The sequence below is a fragment of the Bicyclus anynana genome, chromosome 17 (genome assembly GCF_947172395.1).
Source record: "Bicyclus anynana chromosome 17, ilBicAnyn1.1, whole genome shotgun sequence".
NCBI lineage: Eukaryota > Metazoa > Arthropoda > Insecta > Lepidoptera > Nymphalidae > Bicyclus > Bicyclus anynana.
Window position 1 is genome coordinate 2,832,859 of NC_069099.1, and position 19,979 is coordinate 2,852,837.

A 19,979-nucleotide genomic window follows, 5' to 3' on the forward strand; every position below is an offset into this window, starting at 1 on the left:
ACCCCTTCATATGGATATGAAACTTAAACCCACTACGCTACTCAAACGCGAATGCGAAATTGCGAATAACCATAAAGTTATTGACATAAACTGTCTTGATTTTTTTTTAAATCGTTTACGTCGTCTGATCTCTAGTTTTTTGTAAAGCAGACCAAATTAAAGAGACCCATACCTTCCTGGACAGCGAAGCGTTGTGCAGCTCATCCAACGTCGGGCGCGGCGCCGCGTGCAGCGACAGGACATTCCTATAGTTGTCCAGCCGAGGTAGGGCCTCACGGGTGAAATGTCTGGAAAAACATTCAACTAAACGTCAGAGTAGTAGAGCTCTCAATGAAATAACCAGTCCAGTGAACTACTACCTTTCATCCAGCCGTAATAGTATAATAAGTATAGGTATAAAGTAGCCGTTGATTTTTCTGATATTTTCCTTAAGAACCTTCTACGAACTACGAAGTATTTTGAAACATAAAATAAATATGAATGAAATCAAAGCCAGTAATTATAAAGTGATCAAGAAAAAGAGGGATCATCATCATTATCATCATTATTAATTCATATTCTGATCACTCCTGAGCTCCAGTCTCCTCTCAGAGGGGTTAGGCCAATTAGTCCACGCTGGCCCAATGCGCGATTGGCAGACTTTAAACACACAGAGAATTAAGAAAATTTTCTGGTATGCAGGATTCCTCACGATGTTTTTTTTCTTCACCGTTTGAGACACGTGATATTTAATTTCTTAAGACTAATTTAAAAAAAAAAACTAAATTTAAGCAAGGGAACATATTAAAAACATGTGGCAAATGTTCTTTTATATAAAAAAAGTTCTTTATGACAAAACTTCCTCTTCAGAACTTTGACTAACCATGAATATAATTTATAAAAATTATATTTTTTAAATTGATGATTATTTAGATATACGAAACACCGGTCTTATAATTATCTTTAGATGTTTTTTTAGATATAAACACCGGTCTTTAAAAACTTATGTGGAAACTTTTCAATTACGCAACGCGACTAATTAAAATTTTTCACATGTATTTGTGTCACTGGAAGTTTAGGGCACTTTCGTAATTGAGAACGAAAACAACGCGATCACTTGTGCGTAGGTGTGCGAGTAGGTACGCACTGGTGAAAGTTAATAACAGCCTATGTATTAACGGGAGTACGGCACTACCAGGCCTTCGTACTTTGGGCCTTATTAAAGTGTCAGTCACTCAGCGGGCGATGGAGCGAGTTATGCTTGGATTTTATTCGATCGAATCAGAAATGAGGAGATCCGCAGACAAATGTCACTGACATGGCTCAGCGAGTCGCGAAGCTGTAGTGGTAATGGGCAGGTCACATAGTTCGAAGAGCCGATGGACGTTGGGGTCCCAAGGTTCTGGAATGGCGCCTCGCTTCAGAAAGCGCAGTATAAATTAACCGAATACATTAATCAGGCTGCAGGGAACCGCTGGATAGTGTTTGGAAGTCCATGCAAGAGGCTTATGTCCAGTCCAACACTGGACGTCTATCGGCTGTAAATGATGATGCTGATCAAGCCGTCCTCCTTATACGAGAGGGCATAATATGGAATTTAGACTCAAGTACCTATTGGTGAAAATTATTATTAGCCTGTATTAACAACCAGGCCAGGCTTATTAACAGGGCCAGGCCTCTTTCTTTATAGGAGAGGGCATATGGAATTAAGGACCACTCTGTTCTAATACGGGTTAACGAGCTTAGGGTGATGATGTTAAATTCTATAACCAACGTTAATGATTATTACCGAGACCGACCGCTTAACTTACTTCCAAGACACGAGACACCACCAACATCCAAACTCCGTGCTGAGATTTTTTTCTTAGAAAAAAAAAATTAAAATTTCATAGCTAGTGCTACTCGAACCTAGGACACCGTGATCCCATTCAACCACTGCACCAACGAAAGTAGTTAATCTATTTATAATCTCGAGTGCGATTGTGCAAACAAAACTCTCTCAGTGGAGATTTGATAACAATTGTCTCGTCATACAAATTAACAGCCACTTGAATGTTACACACTTTAATAATAACAGCTTCTCACCGTGGTTTTCCTCGCGCATAAATATACTTAGAGGTTCAATTATCCGCCCACTTAAATATACTAGCGACATATTAAAGTGGGCGGATAATTTTGCCTCTGAGTATATATAACCAAGGCATACTGAAGCCGCAAGCTGTTGGTGAGTTATTCTGTCTACTTGATTATGTCTATGTATTCGCCTTTAGCAAGATGAGTACATCCGGACACCATATACAAGAGGGACCCAGAACGGTCGTCGTCATCAACCCATATTCGGCTCACTGCTGAGCCCGAGTCTCCTCTCAGAATGAGAGGGGTTAGGCCAATAGTCCACCACGCTGGCCCAATGCGGATTAGCAGACTTCACACACGCAGAGAAGATAATTCTCTGGTATGCAGGTTTCCTCACGAAGTTTTTCCTTCACCGATTGAGACACGTGATATTTTATTTCTTAAAATGCACACAACTGAAAAGTTGGAGGTGCATGCCCCGGACCGGATCCGAACCCACACCCTCCGGAATCAGAAGCAGAGGTCATATTAACTGGGCTATCACGGCTCTACTGGGCTATCAAGGCTCTATCGGCATGAAATGGGACAGGACGAGTAACGTGACACATCGTCTCTTTTTTTTTATTCTTTACAAGTTAGCCTTTTACAATCTTACCTGATGGTAAGTGATGATACAATTTAAGATGGAAGCAGGCTAACTTATTGGGAGTAGGATGAAAATCCACAGCCTTTTCGGTTTCTACACGACATCGTACCGGAACGCCAATTCGCTTGGCGGTACGCCTTAGCCGGTAGGGTGGTAACTAGCCACGGCCGAAGCCTCTCACCAGCTAGACCAGTACCAATTAAGAAAACCTCAATCAAGCCCAGCCGGGGATTGAACCCAGGACCTCCGTCTTGTAAATCCACTGCGCATACCACTGCGCCACGGACGTCGTCACGTCACTGCCTACTTCCCTCGCTACTTCCTTTAGTGGGCCCGTAATAGGCGTACAAGACGTAAAATTAGGCGTACAAGGCGTAATAGGCATACAATTAGCATTATCTCCGACTGGTGGGGGGGGTCTATCGGCCCGACGAGAGCTTAGCATTCTCTCCGAGACTGGGGGGGGGGGGGGGGGGTTTCTATCAGTCCCTAACAGTCAGTACCTGAAGCTCTTGCCATATTTGGTGTCAGTGGCGGTGAGAGGGTCGTCACTCTCCATGCCCGAGCCCTCCGAGTCCGTCGCCTCGTCCTGCTTGTCTTCCATCTGAGGACAAACGACAATATTATAATAATTAAAAAAAAAAAAAAAAACCCGACTGCCTAAACCTGCTCGCACCTAATCATCCGCCTCGCGTTTTTTGTATAACGATTAATAAATAACGTTTTTATAATTGTAGGTTTTTATAATATGGACATGACATATTGAAATTTCAAAATTCTCTTGATTGATACCCATATCAAGATATTCGAAAAAAAAAATTTCACCTTGAGTCTATAGCGTCCCAGTCGTCGTGTTGTTTTTATTTTTAACTTCACCTATCTAAAAACACTTGGGTTATTAAGACGAATCTAACGATATATTAATTACGTAAATCCGTTCAGCGGTTTGGAAGATATGAGGTAATAAAGAATATTATATACATACATACAAGATACGCGCGAAAAACATAACCATACTTGCAGTCGGGTAAAAATACTAAATATTACTAACATACAGACATATTAGTACATACAGGGTGTCCCGTAAATATCAAGACATACTCTACAGGCTTATGTATATTAAATATATTAAATATATTTCTCAACAATAACAAATATTTCATAATAAGCCTTGATGTCTATCAGCCTGTAGAGTATGTCATGCTGTTGACTTAATTGACCAAGAATCGAAGCCTCCATGACGTACCTACTCGTAAAACCACATAGGCTAACGAGACAGTTACATATACATAAGTGGTCGTAACTACAATAAAGTAAGCGATATTGAATGGAGCATTAGCTTCCAGTGAGACGTGACTTGAAATTATCGGATTAAACTACTTACACCTACACTTAACAATATTTCTGTCACAGCTACATACGAAGTACCCCGTAAAACGACTTCAAGAACATATTAATTTTAATCTTAAATTACGAGAACTTCCATGTAACCGTTCAAAAAGGATTAATAAATATGATCATCTCCTTGTCCTAATCAGGGTTGCAAAATATGTCAATCTCCTCCATTCGTCTCTGTTACTTGTCAACTCAAAATTCTTTATTAGGCGTAAAAGTTAGGTTCAACAAAGATAGGTCCAACTGGTAATTGAGCTAAAATCTTAAGGCTTTGTGTTACTGCCAGATTTAGTGAAAACCCGACAAATTCAAGTAACGTCACTCAGATCCATCAGAAAATCCTCAACGTAGGCTCCTTTCACTCCGAAACCAAGAGATGTTAACTCTTGAAGGTTCAATTGCCATCCTAATCATGTAATAACAAAGCTAAGTGAAACGCCGAACTTTTTGTAAGGATATAACATCGCTACACATCTAAGGAATTTAGGAATTACGCATTAAAATAATTAGCCCTTAACAAGTTCTTCCTGTGAACGTCGCTTGACGATAGCCGAGTACCTACACTTCGTACCGGACTCTGTCACATTCTGTGGAGGAAGATTAAACTACATTCGGTCAAAGAACTTAATAGTCTTACAATGGTACGTCATAATCATCACTAACAGTGCCAAATAATCGAGTCTCCTCTCAGAATTAGAGGGCTTCAACTAATAGTCCACCACGCTGGCAAAATGCGGATTGGCAGACATCAAGCACGTAGAAAACTAAGAAAATTCTAAGGTATGCAAATTTTCTCACGATGTTTTTGCTTCACCGTTTGAGATACGTGATATTTAATTTATTTAAGACTAGCGGACGCCCGCGACTTCGTCTGCGTTAAAATCGATGTCAACTTTCAACCCCTATTTCACATTCTATTTTGCAAGTTTTATAACTTATACCTAATAAATAGTCCACTTAACATTTTACATTTACAAATGTACCTAGAAAAATTAAGGACTTTCCGTACAAACTTTCTACCTCTACTTCACCCATTTCTGATTTTGTTTTCGCGACAAAAAGTATCCTATTATCCTCCATATTATTATGGTCTCAAATCGTCTTAAGTATCATTTGAATTCATTCTGTAGTTTTAGCGTGATGCCCGGTCAAAAAAAAGGCAAACAGACAGACAAAAAATAGAAAATAGGCTTCAGTATCGATCTCCTACCTCTACCCTACTCCTACCCTACCCGTAATCTTCCCTTTCCCTACCCCTAGGATAGGGGTAGGCCCTACCCCTAACCTAGGCATACACTCCCCTACCCTGCCCTACCCCACCCCTACCCTTTACACAACCCCTACCCTACCTGAACCCTACCCTACCCTACCCTACCCTACCCTATACCTTCCCTACTTTACCCCTACCCTTAGCAAAATCGGTCCAGCCCTATGAGCGTGGTGCGATGACAAAGGAAAATAGAGACTTCTATGCTAAAATTATAATCTTTGGATCTACTGGACCGATTTGGAAAGTTGTTTTACCAATAGAAAGATACTATATTTGCGAGTGTCATAGGCTATGTTTGATTCCCATATTCACACAGGAACGGGAACTACGTAATTGAAAGCAAGGGGCGTCATGTAGTGGTTATTCTGCGTCTTTTAGAAATTTTGTATTATCTCCGAAACTATTTAACTAATTAACATACTATACAGGGCAAATCTTATCTCCATAATATCCTTGTGATTATTAAATAATTTATTTTGATAAGGATTTAAGTTAAGTAGCATAAATAATGACGCAAACCTAACTATATAAAATTTATAATTTTTAAAACACAAAAGGTACTATATCTGCTAATATATAGAAGATAGATATATGGTGTCGCGGACTTTTTTGTAGAACTTTTAAAGATACATAAAGCCTCCATACATTAATTTCAATTTTACACAAAAGGTTAGGCAGCGCATGCGAATAAGTCTGCTTAAGAGGATTTTCGGTCCGACCTGTATGACAAAAACTGTGTTAACTCGGCGAATATATATCATACTAATATAAAATATAGCCTATAGCACTCCCCGATAATGTAGCATTCTACTGGTGAAAGAATTTTTGAAATCGGACCAGTAGTTCCGAAGATTACCCCATTTAAAAAATGTGACAAACTTACAAACTTACAAACTTTACCTCTTTATAATATTAGTATAGACTAGCGGACGCCCGCGACTTCGTCCGCGTGAAAGTCGTTGTAAACTTTCAACTACCCCTATCCTACCCTACCCTGTTTTTATAGATAATTTTAAGGAGAACATTTCCGTCATACATGATTTCCATGTAGCTTTAACCATTAAGGCTGTACACGCGACGGAAGCTTAAAAAATTGAGTAACTTCTCCCGTTTTCTCAACATTTCTCTTCACTGCTCTGCTCCTATTGATCTTAGCGTAATGAAAAGTATACTATAACCTGCCCAGGAGTATGTAGAATAATTGTACCAAGTTTCGTTAAAATCCGTCCAGTAGTTTTTGTTTCTATAAAGAACATACAGACAGACAGACAGACAGACAGACAGACAGACAGACAGACAGACAGACAAAAATTTTACTGATTGCATTTTTGGCATCAGTATCGATCACTAATCACCCCCTGATAGTTATTTTGGAAATATATTTCATGTACAGAATTGACCTCTCTACAGATTTATTATAAGTATAGATTGCACACAACTGATGTTGTGAATGATGAAATGTTGGTGGTGCATGCCCCTGACCGGAATCGAACCTACGGCCTTAAGGTAGAGGTCATATCTACTGGGCTATCACGGATACGGATGGTACCTACACATGTAACTTTTTAAATAATAACATGTAAGCTGTATTTTATTTAGCTGCATTGCTAGCATTTTCGACGGCCTCCGTGGCGCAGCGGTATGCGCGGTGGATTTACAAAACGGAGGTCCTGGGTTCGATCCCCGGATGGGCAGATTGAGATTTTCTTAATTGGTCCAGGTCTGGCTGGTGGGAGGCTTCGGCCGTGGCTAGTTTAGCTAGCGATTTAGCGTTCCGGTATGATGTCGTGTGGAAACCGAAAGGAGTGTGGATTTTCATCCTCCTCCTAACAAGTTAGCCCATTTCCATCTTAGACTGCATCATCACTTACCATCAGGTGAGATTGTAGTCAAGGGCTAACTTGTAAAGAATATAAAAAAAAAAACTGTGAAAGATAACAGACAGAATATTTTCGCAATTAATATGGAAAGTCATTATCAGCTTAGGGTCGGACTCTCTTCTTATATGAGAGGGGTATAGCCCATTGCAGAGCAAGAATCTCTCCTTATCAAAGAGACGATTTGAGCTTACTTACTACGCTGCATCAAATAGCTCATGGTTTGACTGAATGACAAACATTGTCACAATGTGTGTATACATAGGCAATGGGCAGGCTACATACGAGTAGTTCGGAGAGCCGATGGACGTTAGGATCCCAAGGTGGTGGAATGGCGACCCCGCACCGAAAGGCGCAGTGTTGCTCGACCACACTGGGTGGACTGAGGACATCAAGCGCATTGCAGGGAGCCGCTGGATGCTGGCGGCCTGAGATAGTTGTTTTTGGAAATCTATGCAAGAAGCTTATGTCGACGTCCATCGGCTGATAATGATACGGTGGTGTGACATCGCCCGCACTTTTTGGAGGATTGTGATTAAGAATTTCATTGCAAGAAAGAAAACCCAATATTTCGTAACCCGGCCTAGGGCGCGGGTCCCTCGCCATATAAGCAGTAAACTGGACCCACAAAAAATACAACTGTATAACTGCTAGATATTGTATCCCAACTCCAGAAGCAAGACAGCACGATTGCATCGCGGACTATATTTAGACGGCTAAATATAGCAGCCGCCCACTTTGATGCCAAACGGAGTCATATCAAGCTATTTTCATATTGGCTTAAGTGGCTCAAATACATATTGTTGTTCATATTGTGCCATTAATAAGTTAACGTGGCCGTAACATGAGTAATCAATTTAGGAAACATCTCTGGACTTCTGGTGCGATGTCATGGTTATTTCGAAAGGGTGAGAAGGCGGAAGAATATTAGGGAAGGGAAACCAGAGTAAAAGCCAACGTGGTGCGTTCCAAGCTTCATATTTCCTCTCGTATAAGAAGAATGATCGTTAAAATAGGCTGATAATGACTCGAACTCAGACGAAGTTATGAGCATCTGCTAATCTTGAATCCTACTAATATTATAAACGCGAAAGTTTGTATGAATGTGTGTTTGGATGTTTGTTATTCTTTAACGCCGCTAATACTGCAGCGAAATTTAGCTGAAATTTGGAATGAAAATAGATTTTACTCTGGATTAACAGATACTGATGTAAAGAATAATTTTCATCCCGGAAAAATATATCCCGCGGGATTTGTGAAAAACTAAATTCGACGCTGACAAAGTCGCGGGCGTCCGCTAGTAATCTAATAAGAGGTGTAGTTGACGTCATCTTTGGCGCAGTTGGAAATGCCTTGATTTACATCCCTGAGGTCTCGGGTACGACTTCCAGTAAGCGGATTTAAAGAGCAAAACACAGCTATTGAATGGGAACCTATCAGGTCTAACCATTCCCACTAAGAATGTTACCAATAAGCCCTCGAGTCGTAGAGAATAACCTTGAGCGTAGTCCCGGACTAGTGACCGAAGAGTGTAGGGTTTATTGGTAACATTTTTAGTGGGAATTGTTAAACCTAATAGGTTCTCAATCAATAATCGTGTTTGGCTCTTTAAATCCGCTTCTGACGTCGGAGACTGGTTGACATCAAAAGCGGATTTAAATATATTTAAAGTCAATAAAATAAATAAAGCCTCAATAGCTCAATGGTACGAAGGGTTTTAGTTCCATCACCGCCCCGTTGGTTTATTGTCGTACCTACTCCTAATACAGTCTTTAAAAAAAACTATTTAGAGTAAATTTAGGCTGGTGTACATAAACCTGTTCACTGCTGAACGCGTCTTACTAGTCACCCTATTTAGAACTTGGTGTTTACACTGCCGTGTGTCTTGATGTAAAGAATAACAATAAGTTACGTAAAGGAGTCCAAGAATAGAAGACACATTCCAGTTCTTTATTTTATAGTCATATAAACTGTGATATTTATGAAGTAATCTTATTAATTAGGTATTAATTGAATTGTTGATTTGCCGATGTCGCGGACACAAACACTGTTATGTAACACACATTTATATGCGAGAAATCAATACATATTAAATAAAATTAAAGTGTTTGTCTGTGATTTCAAAATGACTTTGTTTTCTCAAGTTATTTACATGATTCTAAAACATAGACCCTTTTTTTAAATTGTTTATGTGTTTGTCCGGGTTTTTTTATATCTTTTAAAGGGCTGTTACCTATCGATTCTAGTCAGCTCTTAATTTTAAAAAACCGCGTTTATTGGTGCCAATTATGTCTTATGATTTTTTTTAAAATAAGGTTTTTTTTTAATTTAAGTACTACCTACTCTAAAGTTTAGACAGTACGAATTTTGAAATCATAAGAAAACCTAAAAAGAGTCCGTCGGTCGATTGAAAATTTTCAATTGCAGTTTTTGAACACAAAGCACGCCCAAAAAGCTCAAATTCGTCGAGCGACATTTTGGAAGCCTTGTAAAAACTCAAAATTAGCAGAAAGTTGCAGGGGTCAAACGTTTAATAATTAAAAAATAAAATGATTTTTTTTTTATTTGCACTAAACCGTAATTCATTGTTTTACCGCAAAATCCAATGCAATCATAGCTTTAATTAAAATATTCCATTACGTTTACGACACGACGGACATAATTTGTTACCACATATTATAACATTTAACATTAGTATACAATGTCATGCATAATGTATTGTTGCGAAGTTAAAAGCTGATTATAATTAAGTAGTTTGCGTTCACGTATGTTATCCGTACCACCTAAACTATTCATCAGATTTTGATAAATAAGGTAGGTATAAATGATAGATACACATAAAAGCATTACGTATATGCGTATTTCTCAAATTATATTCGGATTCATCCGCGTGGTTCCCGTAGGAATACGGTGATAATATATATCCCATAGCCTTCCTCGATAAATGGGCTATCTAACACTGAAAGAATTTTTCAAATCGGACCAGTAGATCCTGAGATTAGCGCATTCAAAGAAACAAACACTTTTCAGCTTTATATTAGTAGATTAGTTTAAGAAGTTGTTCAAATAATAGAATAAAATAAAATTGATTTTGAAAATTATGATTAATCGATATGAATAAAATTTTTATTTAGCCATTAGGTAATTTGTGTTTACTTGTCCACAGCCAATGCAACAGGAAATACCGAAACCTAGATACAGTCTAGGTTTAGTATATAATGTAGGTAACTATTTAATATAGACGTAACCATTTAATACAGGTAAACTATTTATAGATCATGATTATATAGTAAAGACTAGCGGACGCCTGCGACTTCGTCCGCGTGGAAATCAATATAAACTTACAACCTCTATTACACCACTTTAGGGGTTAATTTTTAAAAATTCTCGAAGCACATTATATATCGTATTTTTTAATGACTTATGAACAAATTTTAAAACTGTAACTCCTACAATGGATTTTCCATACAAAATCCCTTATTTCACCCCCTTTTCTTTTTATTTAAGGGATAAAAAGTAGCCTATGTCATGTGCCAAGGTTCCATCCTACTATAATATTATAAACGCGAAAGTTTGTATGGATGTTTTGATGTTTGTCACTCTATAACGCCGCTACTACTGAAGCGATTTAGCTGAAATTTGGAATGGAAATAGATTTTACTCTGGATTAACACATACGTTTTATCTCGAAAAAATCCATGGTTCCCCGAGATTTGCGAAAACTGATGATTTTGATAATATGAATGTTTGTTACTCTTTCACGCTTCAACTACAGAACTGAATTAGCTGAAATTTGGTATAAAAATATATTATAGCCTGGATTAACACATAGACTTTACTTTTTATCCCGGAAAAATCCATGGTTCCCGAAGGATTTGTAAAAAACTAAATTCCACGCGGACGAAGTCGCGGGCGTCCGCTAGTTTATTATAATACCAAATTCAACTTGGTCGGTTCAGGCGTGAAAAGGTATTAGACAGACAGACTTACTTTCCCATTTATAATATTAGTATAGATTATATCACTGAATGATCCTCCGGAGCACATGGAGTAGCTAACTGTACTAGTTTAAACCAGTTTAGTCCCCTACACCTTGATTTACGAAACATCATCAGCATCTGTTACTTATGTCGACGTCTCGGACACTCGAGTAGATTCATTCAAATATTACATGTTTGAAGCTATACATAGTGTACTGATTCATGATGAGCCTTTGATTCATCATTATCAACATAGCCCAGTGCAGGGCCAGGACAGGTTAAGAGAGGGGATGAGAGTAGGGTTCCGTAGATTAAGTTAGCACTTTAATCCCCTATGTAATGCACAAAAATACCTATAACGATACCCCACACCATGCGATACACGATGAAAAACTCATCCTCACTTTGCATGTAAGGAAGATACCCAAAAAACTATATTTTTCCATTTTATAGACGAAACTAATATACGTATCCATACTAAATTTTATCTTTCTAGTTTTAACAAACTCTGTTTTCTTTTGTTAATATTTTTAATTAACAACGGAATTAATATGCGATTTTCGATTACCAATTAGGTTTTTTAAGTTGGTCGACTATTATTCTACTACTATTAGACTCTTTAAATAGCGATTGCTAATTAGCCTTATAGTTTTCCTTGTAATTTCATTATATATCCTGCTTTTGTGAATTTTTGTACGTATCCATAAATAACCGTTAGCGATTACTAGTTAGCCGTTATAGTTTTCCGTGTAATTTCATTATATATCCTACTTTTGTGAATTTCTTACGTATCCATAAATAACCGTTTAGCCGGTAGAGGGTGGGGACACTTGGACTCTTAACAAAAATTAGATCTTAAAAGCTTAGTATTTTAATCCCTAAGTTGAAAAGTATTGGAAGAAGACCCCTCGTATCTTTTAAAGACCTATCCAACGATATCCCACACTATGAGATAAACGAGTAAAAAAAAAATATCCCCACTTTACATTTTTTTAGGGAAAAAAAATACATATTTATGTAAATTTACAGCTTTCTAGTAGTAATAATCTCGGCGCTAAACCGCGGACGGACGGACGGACAGACGGGCCTGACGAAACTATAAGGGTTCCTTGTGGACTACGGAACCCTAAAAAGTATTTTTGGTGTATGTAAAAGGCGACGAAATATATCTTTGCCCGGAGCGGCAAAATTTCTGGATCGGCCCCTTTTTAACCGACTTCAAAAAGGAGGAGGTTCTCAATTCGGTCGGTATTTTTTTTAGAAGAAATAAAAGCTCATAGCTCATACAGAGACTCAAACCCAGGACGTCGTGATCCTAAGCCACTCTACTGGACTAACGAGGCAGTTCAAATAATCGATTAAATATTATTCTTATTAATTACTACTAGGTATGTGGAACATATTATTTTGGACCTATGTAATTTATTTACCTAGAGTAAGTACTTGAGTAACCAAAAATTTTACGAGCCGAAAAACTGGTAGGTATTAGTAGATTGTCATCAATTCATCATCATCAGCCATTTACTGCTGGACAATGGACATAGGTCTATATGGACTTCCAAACAGCCGCCAGCATCCAGCGGTTTGAGACCTCACTGCTGAGCTCGAGTCGCCACTCAAGATGAGAGGGGTTAGGCCAATAGTCCACCACGCTGGCCCCATGCGAATTGGCAGACTTCACACACGCAGAGAATTAAGAAAATTATCTGGTATGCAGGTTTCCTCACGATGTTTTCCTTCAACGTTTGAGACACGTGATATTTAATTTCTTAAAATGCACACAACTGAAAAGTTGGAGGTGCATGTCCCGGACCGGATTCGAACCCACACCCTTCGGAATTGGAGGCAGAGGTCATATGCACTGGGCTATCACGGCTCTCGGCTAGCGGATAGTATTATGATTAATTTAGCCAAAGTTACGGGAAGGATAACAGGAAAAGGCTATTTTTGAACTATTTAATCTCATTTAAAATAATAACTATTAGAATAATTAAGCGGTCGTACATAATAATAATTATAATAATAAATAGAAAAATCGATTTTAAAGGAGTAAACTCCAAAAAAAGTAACGTGTGCATCTCGGTACGCTCGACCGAAGTCATGAAATTATTAAGTACACTCTCGATCAAGTCATCAATATTCTCTTTCAGTGCGCTTTCATTTGAAACCCCACTCGAGTTTATTTGCAGACATTCGGTTCCCCACTTTCAACTCCCACAACTTTTGAACGGCTCAACCGATTTTCATCAATCATATCTAAGAACACTCCATAAGTCACCTTTCATACAAAAAAAACTAAATTGAAATCGCATCATCCGTTCGGGAGCTATGGTGCCACAGACAGTCTGACAGACAGACACACAGAGTGACAGACAGACAGAGTGATACTACTACTAGTGATACTAGGGCGTGGCGCAGTGGTATGCGCGGTGGAATTGTCCTGGGTGCTGTGATAACCTGTAATTAGCTGTGCAATAACTTAATATATTAATGTAAATTATTGACATGTGACATTGTATCAGCTGTTGGTTGTCCTTATTAAATAAATAAATAAATTACAAGACGGAAGTCCTGGGTTCAATACCCGGCTGGACCGATTGAGGTTTTCTTAATCGGAACAGGTCTGGCTGGTGGGAGGCTTCGGCTCTGGCTAGTTACCACCCTACCGACAAAGACGTACCGCCAAGCGATTTAGCGTTCCGTTACGATGTAGTGTAGAAACCGAAAGAAGTATGGATTTTCATCCTCCTCCTAACAATCCGCTTCCATCTTAGATTGCATCATCTGTTACCATCAGGTGAGATTGTAGTCAAGGGCTAACTTGTAAATAAATAAAAAAAAAATAGTGAGAGTGAGTACATACATGTAGGTACTCGTGAGTATCAAGATAAGACGCAAGGAGCCGAGTCGATCGCTAAGGCTATGGGAAGTGAGGGAGCGAATTATCCAATTGTGCGCTATTATGATTTATCGGTATAGGCGCCTATGACCTAGACCGCTGAAAGCAGGTCTTGGCTAAGCCGACGGATGGACATAAGCGTGTCGACACGGTAAGGGGACGAATTTAGTAAGGGTTCATACACATGGACCCTTACTTAGCCCTAAAGTTCAAAGTCAAAAAAAAATATAGCCCTTGGTATGAAAAAAATATAACAGTAAAATTCGATAAATGAATAGCTCGCACGCCGCGGCCTGCTGCTCCTCAGTGGCGCACCTTTCTCTTTTCTGGCGTAAGTATTGAGACGTACATGGTGAAATTATATGCTAGGCTGCGAGGCAACATACACCTTTAGACAGTCGATCTGAAAGAGTAAACTCCTTTCGTGCGTCGGAGCTGACACACACTTTTTTTAAATCATTGTAAAGTAAGTATCTAATGGTGATAATAATTAAAGTCATAAAGTCCTGAACTTAAATTAAAGCTGTTAAGGTTTCAAACGCGCCCAGTTTGACTCCTTGTTTAAACATACTCAGCGAGGTTTAAATTTTATTATAACCATCTCACAAGATTATTTATAAAAGAGAGTATATTTTAAGTTTAACATGCATATTTGCATTTGTGTGTCTTTGTATTTGTGGGTGTATTTACCAGGCAGAGAAAACAATACACCAAACAGACCCCTTACCCTACAGCCAAGGATTGTGACCTGGGTGTAAGTTTAAGGGGCCCTTTGACAATGCTATTATTTAATTTTGCAATAGGACTCACAGAACTCATCCAGTTATAGAGTTTAGCTAATATGGGCATAGTTAAATAAATAATGCTAGCAAATTAGCATGGCATTGTTCTTATCTCAGCTAACACTAATCTAATTCCACACAGCTTTTCATTATTCAACAATAAACAATTAACTTTGTCTGTATACTCATTGTTATCAAAGCTTTGTGAACATGATAAAACTGATAATGCTTTTTCAATGCTATGAATGTAGTGTATGGAAATTTCAGTCTTTTATTTTATAGCATTTGTTCCATACCTTTATTTGTATTGTGATGTCATTTTTAACCAACTTCAAAAAAGGAGGAGGTTCTCAATTTGATGCGTATGTTTTTTTTAATGTTTGTTACCCTATAACTTCGTCATTAATTATCTTGTTTCTTTTCAAAATTATTTTTGTTTGAAACAGTATACTTCCAGATTGGTCCCATTTCATTTTCATGAAATTGGTTTAGTAATTTTGATTTAAAATCAAAATAACTGAAATATGTTTATGAAGTAAGTTCCATTTAATAGGAAAGATTAAAAATTCAAAATTCATTTAAGTTTAGTTCATTTAGAGGCAAAGTAAGTAAGTTGTTGGTTGCCTCATCATTATCATCATCATCAGATACTTCTACCCTCCTATCTGATCATCATCTAATGGGAGGTTAGAAGAGGAGGTTTGGGGCTGTTGTACCACCACATTGCTATAATGCAGGTTGGGCGGCTCAGGTTGCTAATGTTTGATTCTGTAGATAATTATTAAATGCAAGCATATAGAAAATTCGTATGAATGTTAAATAAATGACAATGATTATATAAATGACAAAATAGCTTGGAAATTTAAATGTAAAACAATAGGTAATCTATTGTTAAATGGTGATAAACTACAAAAGTAGAAACCTGGCTGAGTTTTTGTGGGCTCTTCTCGGACCAAGGCACATTTGAAACCCTTGTAACTTTAATTTAAAGTTTTTGACTTATTATTATCACCATTACCTGACATTTTAAAAGTGCTTGTATTAGTTTACAATGGAAATAAATGATTTTTGACTTGACTATGATGACATCTTATAATCACATTCACTGTTGAAGATAATGACCAGAACCAATAGCTTAATATTCACCCATGTCTCTCCCTCTTAAGTCATGGGCAGCTCTAGCTGAAGGAATTGAAATCTTACATGTCAATCACTAAGATTTCAATTCCTTCAGCTAGACATACAATAATTTTTTTGAAAGAAGAAAAATTGTATGCTCGTCAAATTAAAATAATTTATTATATTAGTAGAATTTATTATTGAATATCAACTTATTACTGAGACAAATATCTTAGCATTCCATGGATTTATTGTAAGGGTGTTGGGTACATCATGTAGCAGAAAGAAAATTCTGAGCTGAACCAAACTCTGATATATAACATCATTTTTTTTCTGACATGGATTATTTATTTATTGGAAATGTAACTTAAATGAATAAATAAATAAACCCTAGACCCTGACCAATGGGTGTAGAGTGAGTTAAGGATAAGGATCGAAGCCAGGAGCATAGCTACTGCCATATCAACTATTTCAATGAGACGGGCTCCCCGAGCTAAATAATAAATAAATCAAATTTCAGAAAAAAACTGCAGGTAAAGTGTATACTTAATTTGAATTATTAGGCTAGCTTAATTTTTAGGGGGGAGTGATGACTTATAATAATCGATAAATATTTTTGCTTTTGTTTAGAAATCTGAACCCTCCTTTTGCGCCCCCAATTTTATTACTTTTGATACAGGGTCACTCCAAGGCATGCTATGCTAGTAATCAAAACTAATGCTTTGATATTTCAGCCAAACTCTGACAAAATAAATTTAGAGCTTTAATAGATTCAATCCAGGCATATATTAATTTAATAAATAATAATATTTATTTTCTACTAGCAGAGACACTACTATTTCAACTATTTCAACCACAAAGCTCCCATTCCTGTGAGAATATAAGAATAAAATACAGCCTATCTTACTTGTTGATAATGTAGCTTTTTCTGGGTGATGGAATTTTTAAAATCGGTCTGCAGATAAAGGTTTGACAGCATAGCAAAGTAACTAACAAAGTCAACAAAAAATTACTTAACATAATTATTGTAAAATATTCACATTACCTGAAATCGTGTGGCAGACGGCTGGTCCTTGAACCTGGACGGCTTCTCGACATCCCGGAAGCTGCTTTTGGTGACCGGCACCTTTGACCTCACCAGCCCACCATTGGATACCGCTTCCGGTAGCAGTTTATCTTTCTCCGGCTCTTTCGCCCGAAAATGGAGCCCCGACTCTACATCATCGTTTTTCACCACTTCCGATGGATATTGTATGTTACCATTCGTCGCAGCCATGGACTTTGCCGAGCTGATCTTCCTGAATCGTCCTATAATCACGTCTTCCTCATCGTTCACTAAAATATTCACTTTTTCTACAGCTGGCTTACTGCTGTTAGGTGTCGTGTTAACAGGGCTCAGTTCAATATCTTTCTGTGAGGATCCCATTTTGTGGCATGCACTTTGTTCAAAGAGGTCAAAAAATATCCACGTTTAATTCAGAAACAGCATCCTAAGCCCAAAATTATAAAATGAGGTTGATATCTCGTGTGCACAACTAAACGATATATAAAACATTAATATTTAGCAACGTGCAATTAAAATACGTGATCGAGCGCATAATAAATATTATTTATCAAACTCAAGTTAGATAAAATAAATTGTATAAATTTGAAATTACACGCCAAAATATTGACACAATTAGCACACCTCCCTTACAAACTTCTTGCTTGAAATTAACTGAATGTGAATGTGAAATGTGACTTGTGAGTGAATCATGAATGATCAATCTTAAATGTAAATGTGAATGTCTATTGAACGTGATCCCTATTCCTATTGTTGTGCTATTAATAACTGAACGAGTGTGAGTGGCGACTGGCGGAATAGTGCGGAATAGCGTGGCGAATGCTGTTTACAGCGTAGACAGAAAAGTAAATAGACAACTGATTGGCATGCCCATTGTAGAACAAAAGAGAGCCGATAAGCATAATAATAAGTTATTTAGTTTGTTTGACAGCAAATTCATTCAATTTTTTAGTTAGTCATAGCAATTTGAATGAACCTTTTCCCTAGGAATTTGAAATATTTTTCATCAATCGGAGCTATTCAGCTGATTTGTTCAAATAAAGCAGTTATCCACACGAAACACACCGTTTTTCCACAATATATTTATTTTCAAAAAGTTGAGGTTGTTACTACTTATTTTTTTATTTTATATAATCTTATAAATCGATTATTAAACAATAATTGACAAATTTGTCAGACAAACTGAAGAAACGCCTTGCCTCCTGTCTTTACAAAATACAATTAATATTAAGTTAAAATGTTATTGACTTTGAGAGATGTCTGTCTACGTTGTGAATGTACTGGGAATGTTTATAAATACTACGATTGAATTTGAAATTACTTTTCATTCAGTTGATAAGCACCGTTCATTCGGTAATAAACGTCAAAAAACGTTGCCAGTTCGTGGCAAAGTTCCAAAATTGTGGGGAGTATGAAGTACTCAATTCCACACCAATAATGCTTTTGCTAAATTAATTTGAATGTTTATATGTCACAACAGCATGTATTTATTTAATTATTTATTATGTTACGCAAAGGGTGTTACAGTATTGTAAGTTAACTTTGTATCTAAAATGGTGGCATCACAGCTCATACATGTAACCCGTTTTCGCGAGAATTTCAAATTAAATATTATGTAATAATAAAAATTGTTTTATTTCAAATAACATATTTTTAAGACCATAAGACTGAGAGTAAGATGTAAAACTTTTTTAGCTCAACCATTGGTCTACAATGTGTCTCAGCTTAGATATACGCGTAACTGACTATGAGTCAGACTCTTCTCCTACAGTAACATATGAAACATCCGTTTGCCTCGTCTAAACTCAGTTTTAGTGATGCGTCACGCATTCATTGGCTTACTCTCCAAGTCGAACGGCTGTAAAGAAGAAAAGTTTGGAGTTTGGTTCTATGCGGGAATTTTTTTTCAAAGTCAGTTAAATAGTTTTATTATGAACGGAAACAGACTTCACAAGTACACACACATGACACTAATATTACTATTACACTAGTAAAGCTTGAAAGGAGCGAAAATAGTGAGTATAAAGCGTTTCATAGCAATGATGTTAAATATAACTGTTAGATGTGTTACCAGGTCATGAAAAATGAGGCGCTCAAAAGAGGAAATTTCCACATCTCAATGTTATTTGTGGTCAACAACGAACGTTATTACCTAAATATTACCTATAACAATTATACCTAAATATCGTCTACAATATCGAGTTGTGTGTTCAGGAAGTGTAAAAACTATATATACATAAATAAATAATGGAATTGTAATTATTCGGATCACTTTATGCGGTGATTTTGTAGGGACGTTACCGATCTTTACTATAAAATTATCATTGTTTTATGTTTGATTGTTATGTATTTGTTTATTTGATTGAACGCGCTAATCTCAGGAACTACTGGTCCGATTTGAAAAATACTTTCAGTGATTGATAGCCAATTTATCGAGCAAGCGGCCAGCGTCATTAGGCTTATCGAAGCTTCTTCCAACAAAAAAATATGACGATAATATTAATACGGCAAAAGCTCTAATAAATGAAAATTGAATTGGGAATGTCACTTCGATTAGAAAATAGTCAATAAGTATTGGGGTACTCTGTACTACTCTTAAATCTACGGTATTGGGGATATTTGGTTACGCAATGCAGGTCACCCGATGAAAAACTAAAATTAAAATGTCTTTGCTGTGCGTATTGACAACTTGACAGTTGAATTGAATGACTTGAAGTATTATTAATCTGTGGAGTTGATATTTGACGTAACTGACTTATCGTTGATCGGTGTGGTCGGAAATTAAAAGTAAAGTACAGGGTGTAATCAGTCTGTACATTACGACCTCAGTACAAATTGCATATGCCTCCTTAATTCCCTATTTGCTCAATAGATGGCGCTTTAAGGCACTTTG

At 37.2% G+C, this 19,979-nt stretch overlaps 1 protein-coding gene across 2 annotated transcripts in view; it reads right to left on the bottom strand.

Moving 5' to 3' along the window:
- Nucleotides 1-17,912, bottom strand: part of LOC112046823 (bumetanide-sensitive sodium-(potassium)-chloride cotransporter) — a 49,730-nt gene extending 31,818 nt beyond the window's left edge. The window contains exons 1-4 of one of the 2 annotated variants that reach the window (XM_052886414.1): nt 17,711-17,912; nt 17,069-17,513; nt 3,205-3,305; nt 173-287 (exon numbers count right to left, since the gene is read on the bottom strand). In XM_052886414.1, the coding sequence (XP_052742374.1) occupies nt 173-287; nt 3,205-3,305; nt 17,069-17,449 (597 nt within the window). In that variant the 5' untranslated portion in view covers nt 17,450-17,513; nt 17,711-17,912. Of the gene's footprint in view, nt 1-172; nt 288-3,204; nt 3,306-17,068; nt 17,514-17,710 lie in introns of those variants that run through there. The other variant, XM_052886415.1, reaches the window with a different exon arrangement.
- Nucleotides 17,913-19,979: the final 2,067 nt, after the last annotated feature.